The following is a 27,130-nucleotide window of genomic DNA, read 5'->3' as shown; positions in this document are numbered from 1 at the left end:
TAGCACGGTAGCTAGAGCAGAGCTAGCACAAGTCTATCTACCCACACTGGGAATCACACCTCCCTGCTGTGGCATAGGCATTCCCAAAGTATTTTGCAGAACTGGGCCCTCAATACAAGTCTAAATGTTACACCCAATGCCGACAGGAATGGAATTGTCAAGGCGTTAATGTGGCCACACAGAGTTAGTATTAAATGATAGCCATAAAATGGCATCTTTTCATACAATAGTCAGCATTGCACAACGTAACTTCTCAGAAGTATTAATATCACTGATGTGTCAGATACAGGAGGCTGTTTTAAAATGCCACATGATTTTGGTGCTTTGTTTGAGCCCCATTCAAACAAAAATCAAATCCATCAATACTGTATAAACATTTGGAGCCTGATTGACGAATCGCAATGGTAAGTTTTTACACAGGCATAACCCCATTGTTTTCAACAGAGGTGTGTGGTGTAAGACTAGAACAACATAGTGATGAATCAGGCCTTGGATTCTTAGCCATACTCATGAAATAGGAAAGACCCAATCCTTTTTTAAACTCTGATTTATGAATTCTTTCTGATCCTTGATACATTTTAAAAAACTATTAAATATCGGGCCAAGTTGCTTAGAATGTGAGAATAAAATTTGAAATAGAAACACAGCAAAACTGTGCTAACACAAAGGGTATTCCATGCTAATCAAACTGTGCTATAGGCCTCTAGGTACAATACTCTGATAACATTGTTTCTGACATCATAAATCCCTGAGCAAACTGGTCTGAAACTGGCGTTTAAAGAACTCCAGCCTTAAACTGTGTCTGCAATTGAGCTACTACTGATGCAGCCTCAGTGTTCTCAGGGCAGGGCTAATGGACATGGTGGTAGCTCTGCCAGTGGCCACCTGAGCCCCGCTGTCAGTAAAGCTCTCATGGTTGCTACAGCTATTGGAGAGCAGCCGGTGGTTGTGCAAGAGTACGGGATTTAAAAAAAAAAAAAAATCTAGTGCACACAAGGCCATAGTGTGGACTAGAAGACAATGCACATTACATGGAAATATACAGGTGAAACAGTGGATTGTAACTTTTTGCAGGTATTACTACAGCAGCTGTCTGTGTGTATCCAGCTAGGGTAGCTGATGCTGTTAAAGCACTCAAGGCTGCTGGTTGTAACATACCAGTAGCTTCAGGTAAGTTTCTCTTCTTTACAAATATTATTTAAAAGATTCTTTTCCCAGTGGGCTTGTGCCCTTTTTGCTTTTATAAGATGGGTAAAGAATACTTGAAAGGGTGGTTGTTTTTTGTTGGTTGGTTGGTTTTTTTGCTGGAGGGTGGGGTGGGGAGGATCCTCCTCCTTTTTCACTAAAATGTATCTGGAATATCAAGTTTTTAGTTGTCAAGTCTAAGTTTTGCTGGAGGAGGATCTCCTGTGAGGGTCTTGGAGGTGTGTATGTTGATCTCATACCTGAACTGAAGGGATAGGAATAATGAATCTTTACACAGACATTTTTTCTCCCAAGTGGAATTAGTCATTAAAGCTGAATAGATGTTAACATCAACAAATGAAAACCATTCCTTGCTTAATAGCTCAACTTTTAGGTTGCATGCAGGTGGATCCCTCCACCCATTGAAGTCAGCAAGGCTCTGTGCAGATGCAAGGGTCCATCCCTGTAAAAATACCTTTGTCTCGATTCTTTGTGATGTCATCATTTCACTAGTTCTTCGGGCACCACAGAAGGGAGACAATGTGGAATTTTGGATTGAAAAAAACACCACAGAAACATGTTTGTGTTTGCAAGGGGGAAAGAGAACTTTTCCAGATTCTCTTTATACATCAGAAGGGTGCGGTGGAGGGGTGGGAGTGAAACAAGGCTAATTTTTTTCCTTTCTAAGTTACCTTTATATTGTTTAAGTACAAAAATTCAAATGACTGCTGAATAGGGTATGATTGCATTCAACTTTACCTATATTGTGACTATTACTTACCCATATTAGTTGCATGTATTTTCAAATACCTTTTATAAGAATTTTGGAGAACTGAAGCACGTATACATCAAAGATCATTTCACACATTAGGCAAAATTCAGAGCTTGTGTATACAGGCAGAACTTTGTTGAAGGCAATGGACTTATATGTATTAGCCAGGCTGAACTGGAAATAGTTGTAAGGAAAGTGGGAGAAATCCATTTGCAGGAGACATTTAAAACTGAGCAAAGCACTGATTAAGGATCTCAAGGGAAGAACAAATGTTCTTGTAAATGAGGTGGGGGATGAATTAGGTGCTTTCCAAGTCTTTGAGTCTTTACTGGAGCTGTAGAGTAACTTCCTTTCAGGGAAAAAAGAAAAAAAAACCTTGACTTTTTATACCCTCAATCTGCCTTAATAATTATATTTATATAAAAGTCTTTGCTTACTTCACAACTTTATTTTTCCCATTCTTCATAGTGGCAACTGGGTTTCCAGCTGCACAAACTCCACTGAAAACCAAATTAGAAGAGATTAGGATAGCAGTGGAAGATGGTGCCAGAGAGATCGACATTGTAATTAACAGAACCCTTGTGCTGACTGGCCAGTGGGAAGGTAAGTACTTACTAAAGCTAAGGAGCCAAGTTTTATCCTCTGCTCATGTCGGTGATAGCAGAATTTGACTTTTGGTTGCCCACTTTGGGCCAAGATTTTCAGAAATGACTAGTGATTTGGGTGTCTCTGTTTTTTGGGTGCTGAACTTCAAATACCCTGAAAGAGCCTGATTTTCAGATGGTGAGCGTGCTTACCACTTTCTGAAAATTCAGACTACTTTAAGAGGTGTCATGTTAGACAGCAAGAATCACTTGTTCACTTTGGAAAATCCTGACTTTTAGATTTAGTCTTTGAAAGGGTTTATATAAAGAGATATTTGAAAAATAATTTCCCAACTTCTGCATAGTTCAAATGAAACAGCAGAAAAGTGAATGCTGATGGTCTAATTACTCTGGGCTAATTACCCACAAACAGAATGGTTAAAAAATATCCAAACGGGTTGTCAGTGTAGATGATATGTCGTTAAAATGTGTGTTTTGGTTCTTGACAAAAATGGATGTGTCTTGTAATTGCTTTTCTCCGAAGTTCAAGGTACAAATTTACAGTTCATATTATTACTGGTGTTCATTCTCTCTCTCTCTCATTAGTACGTGTAATAATACTGGAGATGGTTTTACTCTAATTGGTTCTCCCTTAATGTACCATGAATGGTTTACCTTAAGTGCTGACAATGGTCCTATAACTATTCTCCATGTAAAGGTAAACAAGCACTAGTAGCCTTCACTGAGAACACTTCAGAAAGGAACATATGATAACGGAGTTTAGTTAAGGAAATGTAATCATCATGGTGACATACCATATTTTCTGATCTCTGTCTTCCTTCAATTAACAAGTAGAATTGGACTAAAATGTCATCAATTGCAACATGCCAATATTTGTATCTTTCAGTGTTATCCTAGTGCTAACTTATTCATGTATCTTGATCTTCTTCACAATATTCTTCACTTACACCAGTTTGTAGTCAAATATATGCAGTAACCCAGGTCGCTGGCATCAGCTTGTCTATCTTTCAAAATGGCTATTTTGATTTCAGATGCAGTAAATATGTTGGTGATCTCAGTCCAGATCAGTGTGGACTGACATCTATATCACAAAAGCCATCATAGTTCAACTTTTGTTGGCAAATCTTACTTAGATTGTTAGCTCTTTGGGGCACAGACAGTCCTTTTGTTCTGTGTTTGTAGACTGCCTAGGACAATGGATTCCTGGTCCATGATTGGGGCTTTCAGATGCTACCACAATACAAATGATAAACACAACAGGACTGAAATTGCCATAGTAACTAGATGATCCTCTTTTCCTCCACTAGAGGTCATACCTCCAGTAAAAGATTAAAGGATATTAACTGGGAAGTAAGCAGAAAGCTCAAACAGCTTCTGTCCACAATATATTTGTTCTAAGGACCTAAGTGGAGATATAAATAATCATTATCGTTCAAATGCCATCTTAAAGCTAATTTGTTGTGTTGATTTTTGTGTTGCAAAAATTAGTCTAATTCAGTGACATGGGAGATACTTATGCCATGTCCATGCTGGTCTTGAAAAGAGTTTGTTACAATTTGAACAGTGGTAAGTGAAACCATTTTAGAAGCCAGTTTAGGCCTTTTCTGCACTGTAGAAATGTATCACATTAGAAAATGCACTAGCACCATTTTAACTTAGTTAAACACGACTTATCTTCTAGAATAGACTAGTACCATTGTGTGGGTTTTTAAAAATATATTAGTTGTTTGTGGTTAATCATATGTCCCCCTCCCAAGATCAGCTAACACATTTTTTCAAACACAAAAGCGCACGTTTACAGTAGGCTCCAAATTGTGTTTAGCATCATGCTAGTTAAAATGTGTGTTAACACATTTTCTAAAACAAAGTATTTTATGAGCGTAGACATATCCTTTGAGTGACCACACTACAAAGATTAGATGTGCTAGACTTCTAGTTGGAACAGTGTGCTCACTGCATGGTTCAGAAACTGCTTAGTGTAGACACAAACTAAGCTATATGAAGTAGTAATATAGACAGCGGTGGAGGCACACAGTCTTCTAGCCCTTTTTATAGGGTGTATACAAATGGAACTATTCATAAATAATCTTCTCATAAACATATTTAACATTTTAATGGGTCACATTATGCAGAATATCAATAGCATTAATTCGCTCTTTTTTTTTTTTTTTACTATCTAACTAAATTCTGAATAATAGTTTTTTTTGTGTAGGATCCTAATATGGATCCAAATAATTAGATAAGGCAACTAATATAGTTCTACTATTAAACATTCTTGAGAGCTGCAAAAATCAAAATGTTTAAAATTTAAAAAAAGCAGCTAATTAGTTATCAGCTATGACCAAATTAATTTTTAAAAATGCAGATTGTGTCCTTCTGTGGAGAAACCCACTGAATGGGATCAGTGGGGGGGATATTCAAAAAGTTCGCTCACGGTGTTTCCGATAGAAAGTTCTGTTATCAAGGCAGGGTTTGTCCTGTCCACCTAAGGAGCAAAGAAAGGGTTCAGCTCAGATTTCCCCATCCTCTAAATGCTACTGGAGGCCAGAGCCATCTGTACAACAGGCCCCTTTGTCTCCACACTTGCTCTGAGTTTATTTGCTTTCCTCAACTCCATTCAGCCACAGCCAGAGGCTCCCTGACCCACCAACAATCCTCCTAAGGGAGTTCCACATTGCAGAGGGAGCTATACAAACTCAGACTGTATTAAGATCATCCGGATGCCAAAGAGAAAAAAAAAAGGCACAGTGCCTTCCACCTCTCCCACACAGGGATCTCTAAGCCTATGAAAAGCTGGACAGAGAGCATTGCCAACCCTGACTATGGAAAATCATGAGATTTAAAACAAAACAACCTCCTCCCCCACAAATAAAAAATTTAGGTTCTTTTGATTTGCCTTCTTGCTTTAGAGTTTTTAGGATTCACTTGGATCACAAACGTTTTTCCACAACCATGAAAGCTATAAACTTTGTAAGTGAAAACTAAAGTTCTTGTATAATCGTTTGTCTCTGGGAGCTGGGGCTTTAAGGAAAAATCAAATATTGCAAGACTTGAGATAAAATTGAGAGAAATTGCAATATTCCCCCACCCCCTTTATTTGTAGGGGCAAGGAGAGAACCACATATGAAATGGGTGCCTCTATGTGACTATCTCCACATTATTGCTTGAGCAGAGTTTGCACCCCTACAGCGGACTTGAAGTGGCCACTGCTGCTCAGTGGTGGCCATGTTATAAACAAATGCAATATTTGTATTTGTTTCTTCTTTAGTGTTCAGACAGACATCTGACAATTACACTGTTCCCATACAGTTCAGATATTCCATCCATCCCGATCACTTTCTCATGCCTGTACTTTTGTGCACAGTCAGAGTTACAAAGCATATGATCACTGCATAGCCAGGAATGGGAGCGAGGACTAGTCTTGAGCACAGATCCAGCTAACCCAGCTGATTCAAGAGAGCCCTATCCACAAGAGAGCACCAGTCTGGCCTAGAGTAGCGACAGTTGGTGCCTGAAAAAGTTGTCAAGAACTGTTCTGCTTAATGTGCAGAACAGTGCTTGATAGCTGTTTCTGAACATGCCTGCAGTTACCATGCTTCAGAGGTCAAAGCATGGGCAGGCTCTAGACACAGACTACTTAGAACAAGGGTCACTGAGTTACCCCATGCAATCAACAGAAAATAGAACTTAAAGTATATTGTACATGATTATGAAAAGGGATGTCATAGAAGAAATAATAGAGGGACAGATCCTGAACACCTGACACTCAGTCACAAGTTACTGGGCATGGCGCAGAAATTACTGCCTGAAATTGTGACCTGTGTTATGCAGGAGGTCAGACTAGGTGATCGCTATGGTCCCTCCTGGCCCTAAAATGAATGAACTCCTATTGAAGTTAAATGGAAGTTGCAGGTCTCAGGATTTGCCATATAAAACAGGATGAACTGGCACCACTGCAACTGTGGTGTGGATGTTTTAACTTGAACTGTATCAGCTTTTTCTGCATGGGGTTACAGACAGTTACGTATAAACGGAAGTAACTGGGAAGGAGCACTCAGATGTGACAGGGTGGGTGGAGTAGATTAAAAATAAATCAGATTTTGACTTTTCTTCATTTCATTCACTTCTTTTATCCACAGCAAGTGTTGTGGCAAGCTTGAAGAAAGCAGTTTTTTTTTTTTTAATAAATAGTTTTGATTTATTTCCACAAGGGGGTCACTGAGTTTATCACTGATAGATTTCTGAGAATTTATGTAGGAATGTACATCCTTGTGTACTGTAGCCTCTCATATTTGTCATGAAAAGAGAACTATCCAAGGAACAAAATTTACTCACCAACCTTTACAACATTGAGGATGATGTTAATGGGGGGTGGGGGGACCCCTGATATTTAAGTCGCCCATCAAGGAAAGCAACTCCAGTGGATGAGGGGAAATTTTGTTGCAAGGCTGATGTTCAGTATATAGGATTAACATTCTACAGACATATATATGATTTATAATATAGCCTAAACTCTGGCTATATCTAATGTCTAGAAACGATAAATCTTTTTGCATTCTACAGTTTATTTGAGGAAGGCAGAGAAAGGGCTAAGGAAGTCTTTCCAAGCAGGACCCATGTGTTATATAAAATTGAAAAGTGGTGGTGAGGGCAGTAAATACATCTTTGTTCCAGTGACTTCATAAACCACAACTGCTTTGCTCATATGCTTTATAATAATGACAGAACCTTTGCATATACTTGTAGCCCCAGTGTATTTTTATGGTTGTTTTCTCATGCTGTGATTCTTCAAAACTTCAGATGTTATTGACAAAAATGTGTGGTTTATACTGTATTTTATTTTGCAAACTAGATCTTTCTGTATGTATTTTTTCAGCTTTCCCCCCCTAGACACTGGGATAATTGGAGTCACCTTGATAGATGAAAACTGCATTTTCTAAGAGTTTTTTGTGACTTTGTTTAAAAAGTTGCTGGGCAATGTTATATTAAGTATTTTAGTGAACATACAATTGTACTGAGAGTTATTTTAAAGCTATTCTTACATATTGTTGAATATATTTATTGCACTTGAAATATAATTGTCTAAATCTGCTTTTTAACAATTTTTTAACATGTTTTCTAATGGTGCACGTTAAAACATTGTTAAAGAGCAGATTTAGTACAGTAGTACTTTTCAGAAAGTATTGTGTTCTTAACTATCTGATTTTTCCACTGGCATATCATGAATGAAAGGCAAGTGACATTTTTGTTTGGGAGAGCAATAGGCTGCAGAAATGGCCTATACTGTTGTATAGTGTTCCATGTCCATGCGTCAAAAATTATGGGCTTGATCCATGGCCCATTGAAGTTAATGGGAATTTCTCTATTGACATCAGAAGGTGTGTGGGATTGGGCACTATGGTCCCAAACCTGCTGAGATGCCACGATCATGCTGCTCAATCTCCACCAATCCCTTCTAGGTAGTTATGAGCATCATTTGCTCTATTATAATTGAAGCATCAATGTCTTTCTGTAGACCGAACCCTATAGAGGTACTGTATACCAAATCCCTCCCCAGTATCGGTTCCAGCAAGGCTTCCCCCTTGGATGCCACTAAGGAATTGAAGGATCTGTCACCTTTTCAGAAGGCCACTTCAAATTTGCCTCCATCTCCATTGGCCCACTGGACTTTGGTAACTGGAAGCTGCATTGTTAACGGGGCTATTGACAGACCTGTATTTGGAGAGTGACATCCACAAAATGACTTCACTATGTGCTCAGTTTCCAAAACTTGCTTGGATTTGGTGGAGCACCCTGTTTCCGATTCTCATTTTAAGAGGTTGGATGAGGGATGGAAACAGAGGGGAGAGAACTATGAGGAGAGAAAGGAAAGGAAGATTAAAAAAACTAACAAACCAACGAAAGAGCAAGTGAAGGTCAAACCAGAAAAGGAGAGATTCCTTAAAACAGGGTTGGGCAACTTTAAGATAATAGAGGGCCACAAATCCACTAAAATTCTTTGGCAGGCCATAGAGAATTTTAAGATTGAGTTGGGTCACTGAGGGGTTCAGTCTTTTAACAAAGCTGTTGTTGCCTCATGCCACTCTGCATCCAGATCAGCACAGACTGTACCTCAGTCAGCTCCTCAGCTGGTGTAAACTGACACAGTTCTGTTGACTTTAGTGCTACCAATTAACAGTGAATGGGGCTATGCTGCTTTACACATCAGCTGAGGATCTGGCCCAGATCTAAAGGCTAAAAGACAGGCTATGATTCTCTTTCTCCCCTTTGATTGTTTATACTTTGAGTCTTTGCTGCGTTGAAAGTGACAACTTTTAATAGAGATATTGCTCTGTGTATCAAGATGTTACTATTAACAATCTTCCCTGGATTGACGAGGGCTGGTTGGTTGTTTTTGTTTTTTGTTTTTTTGTTTTTTGTTTAAACAGCAGCCAGAAGTTGGCGCTCTCATAGCCTTTCCAATGACTGTGGAGTAGTGTAATGGTCTAAGTTTCACGTCTGAAACAAGAAGGCTGTTTCTACACTAGACATTTTTGACAAAAAAGAACTTTTCCACCATTACTACTAACTGGTTCAGTGCCACCAGTTGTAGCAAAAGGAGCACTAGTGTAGACACGGTATGAGGCAGTAACTGGCATTTTAACCACTTTGTCACTTATCCCCCTTCAGGAAATCCGAACAACATAGTGGTTAAAATACCAGTGGCTGCTAGCATCCTGTGTGCACTTTCCCAGTGATGGGACTGGTGGAGCTGAACTATAGACAGACATTTTTGGTAGCAAACCCTACCACGTACAAAGCCCAGACTCCAGGAAACCATGGGTTTAGGTCTGGGTATGAGCTACACAACCCTGTTTCTTTAAGAAGCATGTAACTTGAGTATCACAAAGCTTGTGCAAGTCATTTGGATGCAACTGTAAAATGATCTCCTGTCTGCTCTGTGTAAATATTGAAGCCTTTTTTATAGGGTTCGGGGTTTGTCCCAACATCTGTGATCAAAACTTCCTTTCTCTTTACTATATAGCAATATGACTTGTGCCAGTTGGGTACCTTCCTCTCCTCTCCTCTCCGCGCCCCCCCCCCCCCCCCCCCCCCGTGCTGTAAAGCTGCAAAGTGTGTTGGGATATTTTAGGATCAAAGGCACCACATAAAAACGAGATACTATCTGTAACAATTGTTCTCTGAATATATGGTAATTATTACAGACAAGTTCTTGTATCCCCACCGCTAGAGTTAGGAAAAAAAAGTACGTATGCATTTTCTCCATTACCTTGAAGAACGTGGCAGAAAAGATATTCATAGCTGAGGAGCTTCAGTTATTCCTCTTCATTGGGTGCCACACATGCCATTGGCTATTGAGGCCGTTAACTCATTCCAGCACTAATTTCATAGAGAAACACATATCAAAAGTGTGGGGATAATACTATAACTACAGCACTACCTTCAGAGAACAAGATAATTTTCTTTTATGGCATCCACCCTAAATTTACATTCTGTTAATTTGTTTTGAAATTTTTGGCAGCATGTCTTAGAACTAGAGAAAACTTGAATCTTTTCTTATTGCTACTGAAACTAGTAGAACATGAAAGCTGCTTTCCTTGGTTTTCTAAAGGCTTCATGAAATAGTCACACCACAAAAAGAGACTGTATTATGATCTAACATGAGCATCAGCCAGTCATATTCCTCTCAAATCCTCTACTCAAGCAAATAACACAGGTTCTTTGTGTTTCCTTTCTGAGTGTTGATTTGATCTAGGAGGCTTCTGGAGTATCGTCAATTATCAATAATACATGTTCGACTGTATGGTAGCACTGATTAATTCACACTTTGGGTACCTAGTGAGATGTGAGATAAGCCAGGTGTCTATAAAGGGACTCACTAAGTGCATTAGCCAGTTGTCTGCGAATATGCATAATATGTCGCAGCGGAACACTGCAGTACTATCAAACATAGCGGCTACATCCTGACATCAGTGGAATGCATCAGCACAGCAGGTGGAGTGGAGGACCAGCAGTGAAGCAGTTTGATAAGTCCACCGAATGGTTTGGAGACTCTCTTGGGGGTGGAGAGAGCATTGATAGTTTATCACTAAACATGCCTTTGCTCTGCAGTGTCCACAATTATCATGGTCATTGCACAGCAAAGATGTATTTAAATATATTTTAACTTTATTTTATCATTATTAATATACATTGATTTCCATATATGTATTAACAAATCTTACTCATAATCTGAATTTGTTACCTTTAAAGGACCCAGTTTGGTCGGTCATCCTTTTGTCTGTATCTTTATTTTGTTAAAATTCCAAAAATGGGAACACTATATTATAGAATCTACTTGATTCTGATATAAAGCTGTCTGTCATTGTTTCCTCTGAAGGGGCTTTCCATACTTGATTTCACCAGGTCGCTAATGTTGGGGTATCTGCCCTTTTTCAAAACGTCTGCAGTTATATTTTACTAGAAAAGCATGACTGTGTATTAATATTCATGTTTAGATTTATCTAGCGGCTATTTCCCATTCTTTGTTGTTTTAGAATACTTCAGTCTCCACCAAAATATGGTGGATTTCTCAGTGCTCCCACACTCAACCCTCATTATCTGATCAGGTCAAAGGGGTTTAATCATTTTTAAAAAAAAATATCAATTAGAAATCCCTTAATGTTTTCAAATTTATTCTTACTGAAATAGGAATCTGTCAAGTTACGAGGAGTGTGCACTGGGGTGTGTGGCATTCCTGTGGCTATGACAATCTTTTCACATTCAAAAGGAGAGTTTTTGGTTTGTTTGTTTAATAGCTACAGGTTCACACAAGAGCTCCTTCCTGAATTCTAACCAGTTCATCTTATCAACTATGGATAAGGGTAAGGGCCAAATTCTGCCCTTGGATGCACGTATGCAACTCCAGTGAGAACTGTATCTCATCTAAGGGCAGAATTAGAAATGTGGGGGTAGAAGAGAAGTGGAAGACGAGACAGAGTGGGACAGGCTGAAAAAAAAAAAAAAAAACATTCCAGAAAGTAGAAGACATTCCAGAAAGTTGATGGCAAGGCCAAGAGCATCAGAAGGCTGGAGTGAGAAGGAGAAAAATGACATGATGAATATACAGGAAAGCTATTAACAAGCATACAGGAAAGACTTTAGAAAGTATTGATAGTGTTTTATTGGTATATTTAGGGCTAATCAGTGAAATTTTTAAGTCTTTGTCCTGTTTATACTGCTGACTTGTTCTCATATGCCAAACATATTTGAATATATTCTTGGTTTTGAATGAAATGAAGTTAACAGCTATTAAAATGAATTTGAAACTGTATAGCAGTGCTAACTGTCTACACAGCCATGTGATTCAATGAACCTTTAACACTTTGCTTTATAACTAGTTCTTAGACCTGTCTGCATTCACCCCGAAGTGGAAATTAACACCATACTTGAGAATGTTTCTTGACCAGCTTTTATAGTTTTAAAATGACTTTCCTGTAGGCCTCTATGAAGAGATCCATCAGTTTCGTCAGGCCTGTGGAGATGCTCATATGAAAACAATCTTGGGAACAGGAGAGCTGGGATCACTTACCAATGTCTACAAAGCCAGCATGGTAGCGATGATGGCAGGTAAATATATGCATTTTTAACCATTTTGTAGGTAATGCAGCCACAGAAATCTTTAGTTTTAAATTAGGGGCTTGACAATTGGATGTTAAATACTCAGAATAGGCAAAACTGTGATCCAACAACCCTGCCAGTAACTATTAATATTGCAGGTAATAAGATATGTCACTTTTTTTGTATAAAACTATGATATTTACTGGAGCTGGTCATAAAATGGGAAGAATAATTTTCAAAAGTTTAGTAATTTTTTTCCTATATTTTTATTTATTTGTATGTATAGCAGCTCCTAGAGGCCCTCACTGAGATTGGGCCTCATTCTACTACTAACAGTACAAACCCATAGTAAGAGACACTTCTTCCTCTGAAGAACTTATAATAAAGTAGTAAGTTTCATCTAAATTCAGAATGTCAACAAAGCTTTTCATCAAAATTTCAGAATTCAAAACATTTGGACCAGTTGAAATGGACGAAAAATCTGATTTGTAAACATTATTAATTTGCTAAATAGTATATATGGGAGAACTGTTTACGTTTACCTCGGGCTATATTGTGCAACCCTTACTCATACCAATGACCACTTACACGAGTAAGTCCAATATAATAATTCTACCACCTTATATATTCTTAAATAGCACTTATCATTAGATCTCAAAGTACTTTGCAAAGGCGGTCCGGATTAGTGTCTCCAGTTTCCAGATGGGGAAACTGAGGCAAAGAGGTAAGTTTCCCTCTCACAAGTTTACCCAGTAGGTCAGTGAAAGAGATGGAAATAGAACCAGAGACTCTTGAATCCCAGTCCTGTGTTCTATCCAATAGGCCACATTGCTCTGATATCATTGGGACTGCTCCTGTAAGCTCATGTTGATGAACCCTGTCTATCCCTATATACGTGCAAATTTAGAAATGAGTATTGAGGCTGAAATTAACCCTTGAGCCCCTGAATTCTGGTGTTCTCAGGGTTTAAGTGGTGTATATGCCTTGGGCTGGGCCTCTGCACAGGTATGAATATCACCCAATATTAGGGCTTGTCTACTCAGGATGTTAGTGCGTGGCAAGCCATTGTGCGAATCTATAGTGCACCAGCTTGCCATGCAGTAACGTCCTGTGTGGGTACTGCTACGGTGAACTACAAGTTCCATAGTGCACTCTGACAATGGAACTTTTAGCGTAATGTAGCAGTGTGCATATGGGATGTTACTATGTGGCAAGCTGTATATTCACACCCTGGCTTGTTGTGCGCTAACATCTTGACTGGACCAAGTCCTTGTAAGAATGTATAATAGAAATTTGCAGTGAAAAAGTACTGCTTAGTACTAGAATACAGTCAGATCAATGAAAACTGAAAACCTATCCAGTAAGTGCTTAATGGATTTTATTCATTTGATCATTCTTTTAGAGATATACACTGATAGTAAAGAATTGCTTTGATTTGTTTTATAAATAAGACTATTCTACTGTGGCTATTATAGGAATTACAGATAACATTCATTAGTACTTCTGTGCAGATAGCCTCAAAATGACAAGGCCCTCTGCATTTTCAGGGAGCAAATGGTGTCAGCTAAAGCATCCCATCCTCAGTGCATCTGAACAGGGATGCATACAATTTTGTGGGGAGGGAGGGCGGATCCTTGTCCAAGCAATTCCAAAACGCACAAAGATAAATATCCAATGTGGATTCTGTCACCTTAATATTTTAAATTCAGTGAAAACTGCCTAGAAAGATTGCTTTGGGCAACCCCCATTGCCATCTTCCTCCATTGTCGTGTAGAGAATAACAGCTCCATGAAATGGTTAACTTCCGAAATAACATATGTTGATACTCTACATGTAAAAATCTCAAACTTGTAAGATTAGCACACATTAACTAGGTATTTTAGTGGTAAAATGGTTAGTCAGGTTATAATTGGGACAGAGAAGCAGCAGTGTTCTCTATCTGCAGCTAAGAGACACTCCAAAATTGCAAAATCTTTCCTCCTTGTTGAAAACATCAAAGAAAATTACTTTTAATCTGATCCTTAGGACTTAGCTAAAAGCTGCAAAGTAAGTGGGAGACAAACACCTCAGCATAAACAGGAAGTGATTTTTTTTTTGTAAGTGATTTAGGGCTTCCTCCTACTGTTTGTTTTTTGCACTGGTATAGCTGCGACCGTGCAACCTGCTTAGGTGCATGACAACAGTTCAAGCACTGTTTTGTACCAGTGCTATGTATCTACATTAGCCAGGTGCAAATTTCTTTAGTCTACACAAGCTTTTAGGGACATAAGGTGGTTTCATAATTAAGACTCAGAACTAGCAGTTAGCTGACAAGGGTTCTATTCTCAAAATCCCTTCTTTAAACCCGCTTATTTCACAGTGCTCATTAAGAAGAGACTTTAATAATTGAATTAGATGGAGGGAAGTTTAAATTAGAATCACCTAAGTTATCCTCACCTTTGGAGTGTCCTGTTTTGTTTGTGCCCATCTTTATTATGGTAAGCTCTCTGAGATAGAGAATATCTTTATTTTTGTGTAGGAGAAATCGCCAAGCACATTATTGACATTGAACGAATACTACTCTAATAATTTTCTGGCTCTGCCACAGCTTTCTTCTGTGACCTTGTACAAGTTAACCTCTCTCTCTGTGCCTCAGTTTCTCCCTCTGTAATATAGAGATGATACTTTTCTACCTAAAGAGTGTTGAGAGGGTCAATTCATTAGTGTTTCTGAGATGTTCAGATAGTACAGTGATGAGGACTATGCCTGTAAATATGGTTTTTATCCATACATCAAAATCATCGTGACAAGTGATGAGCCTTATAACAATTACATTATCGTTTAATTTGATCTGCTGATCGTTTTGACCTCTTTTGTAATACATAATAGTTGAAAACTAGCAAATTATTTTGGTTTATTCTATACATTATCCCTCCTCTCCCCCCCCCCCTTTTTTTTTTTTACTGGTGTAGTGTTCTTGCAGTACAGCAGGTGGCTGTATTGTTAATGATTTTCTTTGCATCGTGATTCATTTTGTAAGTGCTTATCCTTGTGAATATGTATGGTAGCTTCTTTATTTTGATCTCTTGCTTTCTGTTTGGGGGCGAGTGTGGGAATCTGAACTGAGCGCTGTACCCAAGTGGTCTGGGTCAAATTTGGAAACACGGGAGCCTGACTTTCACATAGACAGAGAACCCAAAACTCCGGTGGAAGTCAGTGAGTGCTGCAGGTGCTCAGCATCTCTGAAAAATAAGGTGCTGTTGCCCAGACCTTCACAGGTGTTTAGACGCCTGTCTCCCATGGAAATCAATAGCCATTAAGCATCTAAATACCTTGGAGAATCTGAGCCTGTGCACCTAAAGTTAGGTTCCTAAATCTCTATTTTCAGGCACCTAACTTCTTTGCAACCAATATGATTATTTCTTTTTTAAAAGGTGTGCCTAATTTTCAGCTCCTAAATCTTTATTTCAGATCCTGAATACGTGGTCTGATTTTCATATGTGCTGATCATCAAGCAGACCTACAGAGCTAGGTAGTTGCCTGAAGGATGAATTTGACACTACATCTTGGACCGTGCTAGAAACTATAATTGTACATGCATGGATGCCAAAAAAAAAAAAAAGGTTACCATTGCATGATCCTGTAAAAATTGGGCTTGACCAGCATACTTCTTGCTATCATGTCTAACAGAGATGAGGACTTTTTTTTTTTAAAGTAAACATTTGTACTGTTGTGATCTGATTATTTTGTGGTTAAATATCTGTTACTGCCTGAAGCTGACAGTATCACACCAAGCCAAAATTGTGAACTTGGGCTCAGGTTTTCAAAACTGAGTGCCTCGTTAGGCTCCTAAGTCAAGATTTAGGCACACTAAGAAGTCACCTGATTTGCAGAACAGCTGCAGATCCAGCCGTTCCCACTGATTTCCGTGTGCTTAATTCTTGTGACCATAATAAGTTTTTCACCACAGACTAATCAGATAATTTAAAAAGTAATACAGCTGTGGGCTTTGCTTTTGTTTTTTTAAATCTTCACCCTCATTAAATGACTCATGGAAATTGAGCTACAATTATACTAGCAAGAAGCATGTTGTCAATGCTGTTAACTTTAAAAAAGTTACACTGATGCTGAATCTGGTTCCTAGATTGGGAAGGGCCCAAAGAGTGTAAAGAATAAGGACACCAGAAATTCAAATGGACAGATATGGCTTTCTGTGATTTAACTATTAGTACAGTAACTCCTCACTTCACGTTGTAGTTATGTTCCTGGAAAATGCAACTTAAAGTGAAACAATGTTAAACTAATTCAATTTTCCCATAAGATTTAATGTAAATGCGGAGGGTTAGGTTCCAAGGAAAGTTTTCTGGGGCAGATAAAAGGCATTATATACTGTACAGTACTGTACTGTGGTTGGGAAGTGCCCCGGCTTACCCCACACAGGCACAGCCCGTTGCAGGCAAGGATGCTAAGAAGCACCTTCACAGCAGCAGTGGCAGCTTATCTGGAGAAGAATAGGCGCAGACTTTGCCGGGGGATGCTCCAGGCCCGCCTCTTCCCATCCCCGCTCCACTCCGGGCTCACCTCTTCCCACTCCAACTCCTCTCCGGAGCATGCCACATCCTCGCTCCTTCTCCCCCCCTCCCAAAAAGTCCTAAGCGCTGCCAAACAGCTGTTTGGCAGTGGGGGAAGCACTGGGAGGGAGGGGGAGGAGGCAGAGAAGAGGAACTTGTACAATGCTCCCTTGTAAAGTCGCTGCTCTTCCACAAAATCTTACAAGCAGTGGACAGAGCAGGCAGCCAAATGACGTTATAAGGGAGCATTGTACAACTTTAAACTAGCATGTTCCCTAATGGTACTTTGGACCTCCTGTGGTCCCTTCCAACCCGGATAGTCTATGAGTCTATGATAATGGAGCAGCGATGTAACTTTGAAACAACGTTAAGCGGGAGGACGTTAAGTGGGGAGTTACTGTATTAGTAGTAGTATTTGAATAGTGCCTACCAGCCCCAGTCATGGACCAGAACTGCATTGTGCTAGGTACTTTACAAACAGAACAAAAGACCATCCCTGCCCCAAAGTGGTTGCAATCTAAGTAATCCAGTTGCCAAGGCACGTAGGGAGTTGTCTGGGACAAGTTGGTGGGATCTTAGCCAGAAGTTTCTGTAGAATAAGCTTTAATCTAAAATAAATTTCTCACCCTTGTCTGGTGCAGGAACCCTTCTGAACACATGCTGATTCAGTGCTGCCATCTTGAATTTGCAGACAGCTAATCTGAAACAGACAGGCCCCTGAGATCCAAATCTGAGACGAGCAAACAGCCTGAGCCGTCAGTTTGTGCACTGACAACTTCCTCCAGGGCCGGAGGGGGAGGAATCGTTCTGCCTTTGGCAATCACTAGCAGCAGAGAAGTTCTGTTGCCCTTACAGCTCATGGCTGGAGAAGCCTCTGTACCACTTGCTCTGCATAGCCACTCCAAGTGCTGCTACATGCCATTTGCCTACTAGAACTTGTTCTGCTACAGGAGTCCAGCCATAGCCATTGGGGAGTGGGTGGGACTGGTGAAATTGCCTCCTTCCAGCTCAATGGGGTGCTAACTATGCAACTCCTGTCTGTGTCTTAATATCACTCCTGAAAAATGCTATGTCGAATGTATAGGATCTTTGATCTTCTGTCATCTGTCGCTCCAAACCTTGTGTGCACCTTGAACACTGGTGGCAAGTAAGAGAAGTCTTCTGGCTGACTCCCTGGATAATTTGTCAAGGGTTTATTTTGTCTAAGCATTTCTGTACAGATACTGCCTGATTTTCAGAGGTGTTGTACACTCATGGCAGTTTGACTTTAGTAGGAGCTGTGGGTGCCCAGCACCTCCAAAAACCAGGAAATAATGGGTTACGTTAGATTTTACGTTGCCAGTGATATCTAAAAATAACTGGAGAAACAACTGGCTGCTGCAGTGCTAATATTAATTCAGTAAGTCTTGCAAATTTCAAAAGGCCTATAGGCACTACAGCAATCCCAAATTAATCCCAGAATTGAATCAAAAGTACTTTTTCTGGGTCATCATTTTAAATCCAGGTCAGCAAACTAACCCTCTTCCCCACAGTAACAAACTCTTTGCCCCGTAAACAGGAATTTTAAGCTTTGCCTTGCTGTGGAGCAGGCCAGGGATGTACTTTGGTAAATATTCAGAGGGTGAGAGTTCCTGTGACAGAGAAGGCCCTATCGCCTTTCTGTCCTCTCAAGATTATAACGAAGGATGGTCAACATCCCAGTTGATCTTAATTGCAGTGGTGAGGTACCCTATGTCCCCAGCTAGACAGGTCCTATGTTATTTCACATCCCAATTCTGTTTCCTTACGGCAGAGGACAAACATCCATCTTCGGCCTAGGATTCCTACCTGTTCTTTAGACTTTGCTAGGCAACATGTCATCTTTAGTTAGCAAGCGCTCTTCACCTAATCCAGTACCCTTGAAATCAATGGAAAGACTCCCATTGGCCTAACGGTTTTAGGATTAGGTCTACAGAAGGTTGGGGAGCGAGTGCTTGGAGCTCATCTGCCCAACAAACCCAAAAAAGAAGTTAGTAGATCAGCCCATGTGACTTGATTGCATGCAGTCATGTTGTTGAATTATATTAGTATTTAGAGAACATGAGGCACATGTCAACACTAGTCACAGGTTTTTTGTTAAAGGAGGTGCTCCTTCGTATTCAATTTCTTAACATCACCATTTCATTATCCTCAACCCACCCACATTCTGAATGTTCAGCATTGCACTGTGCATTGTAGCCACATTATTCAAGCATTTCATTGTCCTCTGAAACATAAGGTGTTGACAGCAGCCAGAAGCAGGATACTAGACTACATGTACCATTCATCTGATCTGGCAAAATGTGTGCCTAAATGAAGGCTGTGATTTTCAAAGGAGTGGAAAATATGTGCTTAAATTCCATTGAAATTCAATGGGAGTTGGACACCTGCCTCCTTTAAGCTCTTTTGGAAAACCCAGATGAAGTCTTTGAGATTTGACTGACAGTATTAATTCTTCTGGAATATTTAACATTGTACATCTCTCTTTATTTAACCCTGTGCTAAACAGCTACAAAGATCTTGATATCCCTTAAAGGATAATCAGTTAGCTGAGAGGTGCAATTCTTGCAGTGTTAGGGAAAAGAAAGTGGCACCTGGGAGTGAGTGCACATCAGTGGCTGAGGAAGTATATTATTTTCAAGGAAGCAGACTGCATTTCAATATGAATCAGGAATCTTGCATCACTGGCTGTTTATCTGCCGCACTGTTGGATCTTGAGCTCTTTGAAGTCTTAGGTTATGTGTATGGTGCCTGGCCCATGCCAGTTGGTTCAGGCTCAGGCTAAGGGGCTGTGTCATTGTGGTGTAGCTGTTCAGACTGGGGCTATATATAGCCTAAGCTCTGGGACCTACCCACCTTGCAGGATCCTAACGCCTGGGCTCCAGCCTGAGCTCAAACTTCTACACCATAATTAAACAGCCCCTAAGTGCGAGCCCAAGTCAGCTAACAGAGGCCAGCCACAGGGTTTTAATGGCAGTGTAGACATACTCTTAGGCCTTGTCTACACTGGCACTTTACAGCTCTACAACTTTCTCTCTCAGGGGAGTGAAAAAACACCGCCCTGAGCGCTGTAAAGTGGCAGTGTAGACAGTGCACCAGCGGTGGGAGCTACTCCCCTCATGGGGGTGGTTTTGTTACAGCGACTACACAAGCCACATTAAAGCTTTAACGTTGCAAGTGAAGACAGGCCCTTAGAGGTGGGCTAAGGAAGATCAGCTTAAGGGACACTGATTACACCTGTAATTCTATCAGCTGGTTGCCAAACACTGAGGAGATTGAACCAATCAGTGGAGTTCCTTCGCTGGCGGCTGCACTCGCTGTGCAAGTCGTGCCCATTCCTAGAGCAGATACTCAATCCATTTAACCTATTGGTAGTACCAAGACTAGAGGGGCCAAATACGAGCACATTTTCTCCACACCAGTAGATGCTGTGCTAAGTTTTTCTCCACTTGGAAATCGTTTTTATATGTATCGTTGCTTCTGTCTTAGCCTGTATACACTGCTTTGCTTATGACAAGAAGGTCTGTGTGTTTTTGACAAAGACATCAAAAAATTGGCAAGCCAGCTGTACAAGGAATGGGGAAGGCAGCAGTAGCTTTAGAAAACACGAGGAAAACCTTTTCTGTATGAATTAAGTAAGGGCACATGCCATGCTGAAAGCTTGTTTGGTTTCGGAAAATGGGTTTTAGCCGTATTGTCCAATTTTCGAAAATATCCCATTAGTACCCAAAGACTTGTATGGAGCGAGAAAGGGATGCAGGTGGGGGATTAAAATGGGGGGACTGATAGATAAATGTACCCATTTTAGGAACTAATTTTGTGTGTGTGTGTGTGTGTGTGTGTCATTTTTCCCCCACATGAAAGCTGGTCTAATATCACTCAGACCTTCCTCTGTCTCACCCCGGGATGTGTGGGGGAAGAGACTATGAGGATGTTATAGATGTTTGGGTTTATTAGAATATTAGAGGTGTTTACACAAGTATGCAACTACCCCCAGAAAGGTCATGAAGGTGTAACCCATACTCTTTAACAAAGATGCTCTTTGAAATGACTGAATATGCATAAGGAAGTTAAATGATTGCATATCAAAGCATAATGGATTTAGTCAAATACATTTGGAAATACAATCCTAGAATAATTGAGTTTAAAAAGAGGATGAGGCAAATGTCTGAACAAGCTAACACCTGTGATCTCTCTGTATTGCAACAACTGCAAAAAATATAAAGGAGGGAGGAAAACTACTGTGTGAAAGTGCTACACTGGCAGGCCAGACAAAAGAAAAAAGGCAGATGAAATTTGCAAACAGAAAACATTCCCTGACCAAGACTCTATTTCAGTCTGCTCAAAACAGGAAAAGAAAAAAAATTCCCAGTTTCCTAGGCACCCTTCCGAAGTATCTGCCACAGCTCATTACAAAAAACAATTAAATTTTTACAACCAAACCGAAATTGAAGCAAATGGTTTCTCTTACCCACAACTTTGAGGAAAGCCAACTAGCCCAGTCTGGCTCCTTGGCCAGCATGGCACTGTTTATATACCCCTCCCAATTTCCCAGCAGGCCTTGCCAGAACCTAGGACTGTTAGGAAAGACATTTCCCAGGAAACTTGCTGTTCTGGATCTCAGACAGTGATTGGCTTTCTTACAATAAGCCAGCCTTGTCCTTGACGACTGAGGGAAGCGGGGAGTTCTAGCCTGCCGTGTGCATGGATCCCCAGCCTAGGGCCCTGAAGCCGCAGGCAATAGGTGGGGCTTCTTCACAAACCCTAGATGAGTGCCTCTCCCAAAATGGTACTGTTTTCTGTGCAAGTACATGGTAGCACTGGCCTGATCCTTAAAGTGCCAGTACATTACCTTGCACAGGCACCCACTGTTGGATGAAGAGGGGATGTGCCAGGCTAATAGCTTAAAAGAAGAGAAAGGACAATCCAAGGTGTTTAGGGAATGGGCACTAGAAAACAGAGTCTTGGCTCACTTTCTCTGCCACAAGGTTTCCTCTGTTCCTAATGCTGGTGCAGCTCTGCTTCTGCTATGAATATTGGGAACATGGTCAGAAAGGAGCTGTCAGTTACTGGCATTTTAAGCACCATGTCCTGTTCTATGAAGGGCAGTAAACATACTGGTAGCTGTCTGGGTGCTGGGAACATATTCCTGCTGTGACATGTGGACTGTCCTGCCCCAAAGGAGAAAAATTCTTCCAAGCAAATGTTTTATGAGAAATGAACAAGGGAGGCGAGCAAGCTAGCAAAATCTGAGTGAAAAACTAGGCATACTGTCTGCACTGTAGGAAACAAGACTGCTGAATAAATAAGACGTAGCACTTATGATAACTATGTACATCTTCAAAGCACGCAACACACATTAGCAGAGAAACCTTTACTACACCCCACTGAGGTGTAAAAGGATTCTCTTTTTGATTTTTTACATAAGAAGAACGCAACTGGCCCAGCAAGTCAGGAACTGGGATTAGAACTCAGGAGTTCTTGTGCTCAGTCCAGAAGTTGAGATGTCACTCAGAGTTCAAAGCATATTGTGTTTAAGGAGAACTGTGATTTGTAACTAAAACTGCAGAGATCTAGTTCATTATGAAACTGAAAGCAAGAAGCAAACCAAAGCAGGAGAAGGTTTAGCAAGAGTTGAAGGTGTAACAATGTTGAGCCCTATTCTTCACTTTTTATTACAGAGTTGCAATATCATTGAGTTCACTAATTTACTTCTGCTTTACACAATGGGAAGGGCAGCTTATGTCCTTACCATAACTCCTGAATAAGGGGCAGTGCATAATTGCTCCAAGAGCACACAGGTCCAGACTGTTAGCCTGAGGCACAATCTGGTGCCTAGTTCCTTTCATCCTTCCAGAAGGAAGTAATCTGTGTGAGTCCCATAGCAGGCATGAATTGCTTCCCCTCCACAGTGGTTCTGATGCACTGGCTGGCAGTGTTGGGACAGGGGACAAATGGAGTTAATGTTTGACCCAGTCCCTGCTCCTTCCGGCACACTGTTGTTGAAGAGAGCGTAGCAGTCTCTCAGGCTGCTCCGTCACTCATGCTGTGACACATGATACTGATAGTCCATGCAAGGGAGCAAGGAAACACTTTACACCTCCTTCCTTCCCTGCATAGGCCATTTGCCTCATCCTCTTTTTAAACTCAATTATTCTAGGATTGTATTTCTAAATGTATTTGACTAAATCCATTATGCTTTGATATGCAATCATTTCATTTCCTTATGCATATTTACACTTTACACCTCCTTCCTTCCCTGCATGTGTACAGCAGGTCACAATCTGGTCCTTCATGAGAGGAGAATCAGGCCCATAATCAACAGAAAGAAAGCACATTATCTTTGTATAACTCTCTCCATTCTGCACAGCAGATGTCTTGCATCCTGCATAGTCTGCATGTGTACTGCACATTCAGAACTTCAGCTGACATCATCAGAAGTTCAGTGTAAAGAATGAGAACAGATTCTGTGCACTGAAGATCTGCTCTATGGAAGAGTGCATCACAGTGCAGGACAAAGAGGAGGATTTTGAATAAACGCTTAGATTAGATTATGGAATAAAAATGTTTTTGGATGACAAGGTAGAGCAGGAAATGTTTGTGCAGAAATAAGACTGACTCTCTCCCTCTGAAAAGGGCTGGTATAGCAATAAAAGGGACTTCAGTTATTCTGATTCTGAGTGAAAAAGCAGTAATAGAAAAATGAAGGAAGATGCATGTTCAATAAGGCAGTACAGGACTGCTCCCTGAAATGGTGTAATTGCCAACAAGCTTAGAGTTATTCTACAACTAATCATTGGAAATAATGTGGGCATGATAGATAAGTTTGAAGTTGAAAAGCTCTAAAGATCCAATCACATCATCCTCAGATTTGAATTGCTGATGACAGCCCATAAAAAGGGTGGTGACACAAAAAATATTGGACGTGGGTAAAGCAGACCTTGAAGGAATGCAAAATGAGATTTTAAAAATCTGGCTGGAATTCAATAATTTATGTATGGGGAATCAAAAGTGAAGGAGTGGAAAGTAGTTAAGAAACAGTAGGGGATCTTATAAAAATTCTTCCAGTATTGTCAAAAGAGGAACAGAAGAGAGTGTGGTTAATTAGAGAGCTAAAGTCATACCAGAAACAAACAGAGGCATTGGAAAAAAATAGAAAGCACCTGCAAGGGAGAGTCTGAGTGTTACAGAAATAAAGTGAGAAGACTAGAATTTCATTAGTTTACACTTCAATAAGCTGCAAACCCAAATACTTTACAGCACCACACTTCTATTGCATATATTAGGTCTTCTACTTACCAAAAAGTGTACTAGCTGGCTTCTATAGCAGTATTGCAAGGAAGATCAGGGTGTGTACTGGGGCACATCCTACTTCTCAAATGATGACACTTGCTGGTTCATAATGTTTGCATATGTAGAAAGTGGAAATTAGAAAACAAAACTGACAAGAAATTGCAAGCAGTCATAATTAGCAGTGAGGCTTATCTGTCTATGTGCATTTACATTTTGTTCATATACAAACACGCTGGTTCAAATGCCCCGCTCCCCTAAATCAAAGCAACCATACCAACTTAAACCAGATAATCTGGCCTACTATTTATGAATTATTACAGTTTGATTTGGTAAAGGCCATGATATGCAAGGTTCTTTCCAGCCCTACAAGCAAGAGTGTGCTTTCCCCAAGGAGCTCTCAGTGGAGAGATGGACAGACAGACAAATGGGTGTCAGGGAGGGAGGAACAACTAAAGGAGGTAGTATACTCTGAGACAGTGCAGAAGACTGGGGATTCGGACTCCTGACTGCCAGCCTGCCATTGACGTTAGACAAATCACTCAACCCCCTTGGGCTTCTGCTTAGCCATCTGTAATATGGATGTAATACCTTTTACCAGACCTTTTGTCAAAGTAATGAATGAATTAATGTTTATAAAGTTTGTAGAACATGAAAAGTACCAAATGGGGAGGGGGAGAGAATTTTCTCAATGACAAAAATATTACTCCTCTTAAAGGCACACGATCAACTGGGCATTTTGCCTGAGTAAGGACTGAAGGCCAAATGCTCCTCAGAGAAGATCTGTTTGTGGAGCAGAGACGCATTTCTCTCCACATAGTCTTCTGTCGTAAAAGGCAGTTCTTTGAGTGCTTCCTCATATCCATTCCATATTAGGTGTGTGTGCTCACCGCATGCACTGTTGGCAGAAGTTTTTCCCTTAGCAGTGTCTGTAGGGGACCGGCTCTGGCACCCTCTGGAGTGGCGCCTGCATGGCATGGTGTAAGGGGCGCTGCTGGCTCCCCGCATCCTCAGTTCCTTCTTGCCGCCAATGATGGTGCTGGAACTTCTGCTGCTTCGGCTAGCTTTTGCTTAGTTCAATGTGTCTCATGAATATTTCTTTGTAAAATAGTTGTATATGGTTTAGTATTTACCCTTAGTATTAGTTCTAGTTAGTTGGTCCTGGACGGGACTCAGCCTAAGGACTGATCCTCAGGCTTTAAACGATGCCCCGATACCCAGGCTTTAAACAATGCGATTTTTGTAAGTGGCCCATGCCCATCAGTGACCTGCATGTTAGCTGTTTAAGTCGCATCTGTAAGTCATTCAAACTGAGAACAAAAAAGCAGAGAGACATCCGTTTCAGGGCACTCCTGATGGAGTCAGCACTGTCCCCAGCACCGGAGCAGCCCAAGGGTAAACCCACCGTGGGACCGTTCTCAGTGTCCCCGACTCAGCAGCGCCGCTCCCCATTGCAGAGGACATCCCGCCAGCCCTCGCCTGCATGGAGCTATCATGTGTTGGGCTTTGGGAGGCAGGCTCAGAGAAGCCCTCTTCGGGGTCCAGACCCTGCAGGATTTGAGGCAGGATTTGAGGCGCGTCTCGCCGGTAACCTGGCACAGACCTGCGGAAGCATGCGCTCCCCGGCTTGAGCATCGAGACTGACCCATCAGGTTTACGACCCATCGGCACCGGTCCTGCAACCGATCGGTGGAATGGGGTTACCAGTCACCCGCCCAACAGCACCCGTTGCTGAGACGCGAATCCCCTCGATCGGGTAGATTCTAAGTCGCATCTGTAAGTCATTCAAACTGAGAACAAAAAAGCAGAGAGACATCCGTTTCAGGGCACTCCTGATGGAGTCAGCACTGTCCCCAGCACCGGAGCAGCCCAAGGGTAAACCCACCGTGGGACCGTTCTCAGTGTCCCCGACTCAGCAGCGCCGCTCCCCATTGCAGAGGACATCCCGCCAGCCCTCGCCTGCATGGAGCTATCATGTGTTGGGCTTTGGGAGGCAGGCTCAGAGAAGCCCTCTTCGGGGTCCAGACCCTGCAGGATTTGAGGCAGGATTTGAGGCGCGTCTCGCCGGTAACCTGGCACAGACCTGCGGAAGCATGCGCTCCCCGGCTTGAGCATCGAGACTGACCCATCAGGTTTACGACCCATCGGCACCGGTCCTGCAACCGATCGGTGGAATGGGGTTACCAGTCACCCGCCCAACAGCACCCGTTGCTGAGACGCGAATCCCCTCGATCGGGTAGATTCTATCAATGGCCAGCCCGCTCTAGGTCCTGGTACAGGTCAAACAGCATGAGGCATAGATCACCAGTCTAGCAATGCAGATCCATCAAAGATCTCCGGGGTCCCACGAGAGGAACTCGTCCTGATCGGACAAGTCGGCATTGAGGCAGAGGTCACTCTGCAACATCTGTTCTGCTTATGACTCCAGTGCTGATCAGGAGTCCCTGGTAGCAAGACAGGCCCCAGAACCAGAGGTATCATTGACGTCATTGGCACTGCAACCGACCCCAGGGCCTCCGGCCAATGGCCAGCAGTGTGGTACCCATGGAATCCATGGGGGTTCACCCAGCCTTCCCAGGCTGCCCGATCAGTGGGGCGGCCTCAGATAGGCCATCAGCCGCAGCATCCCGCCCTCCTCTGGAGGTGGAGGCCCCAAAGGGAAAGACCCCCCCGCCCAGGCACATGAGGACCTAGGGGGAGCAGCCAGATGGACTACCAGGGGATGTGGTGGATCCCTCGGTGCTGGCTTCATCCTCATCATCACTGGATCAAGCAATTACAGGTCCCCCTCACCCAGTTCCACAATATGACGCCAAGGCTCATCAGGAGCTTTTGAAGAGGGTCGCCTCCAACATGGGACTTTAGGCAGGAGCTAGAGGAGCCATCGGACTCCTGGTTCAATGTCCTTTGGTCCACAGCACCCGCTGGAGTGGCTTAACACCCTACATGAGGGGGTATCGAAAATAACTAATGCCCTATGGCAAACCCCCTCCTCCCTGCCACCCATCTCAAAAAGGGCTGAGTGCAAATATTTTGTGACAGGTAAAGGCCTTGAGTATCTCTATACTCACCCAGCCCCAAACTCTCTCATAGTTGAGGCCATTAACCAG

The 27,130-nt window shown here is 41.6% G+C and overlaps 1 protein-coding gene across 3 annotated transcripts in view; it reads left to right on the top strand.

The window, feature by feature from the left end:
- DERA (deoxyribose-phosphate aldolase) overlaps positions 1-27,130 on the top strand; it is a 93,564-nt gene that overhangs the window by 39,892 nt on the left and 26,542 nt on the right. For all 3 annotated transcript variants that reach the window (XM_048827760.2, XM_048827750.2, XM_048827739.2), the window contains 3 exons: positions 1,075-1,170; positions 2,426-2,560; positions 12,043-12,171. In XM_048827760.2, coding sequence (XP_048683717.1) covers positions 1,075-1,170; positions 2,426-2,560; positions 12,043-12,171 — 360 coding nt within the window. The remainder of the gene's footprint in view (positions 1-1,074; positions 1,171-2,425; positions 2,561-12,042; positions 12,172-27,130) is intronic.

The sequence above is a fragment of the Caretta caretta genome, chromosome 1 (assembly GCF_965140235.1).
Source record: "Caretta caretta isolate rCarCar2 chromosome 1, rCarCar1.hap1, whole genome shotgun sequence".
NCBI classification, from domain to species: Eukaryota; Metazoa; Chordata; order Testudines; family Cheloniidae; genus Caretta; species Caretta caretta.
This window is presented reverse-complemented; position numbering and strand designations above follow the sequence as displayed.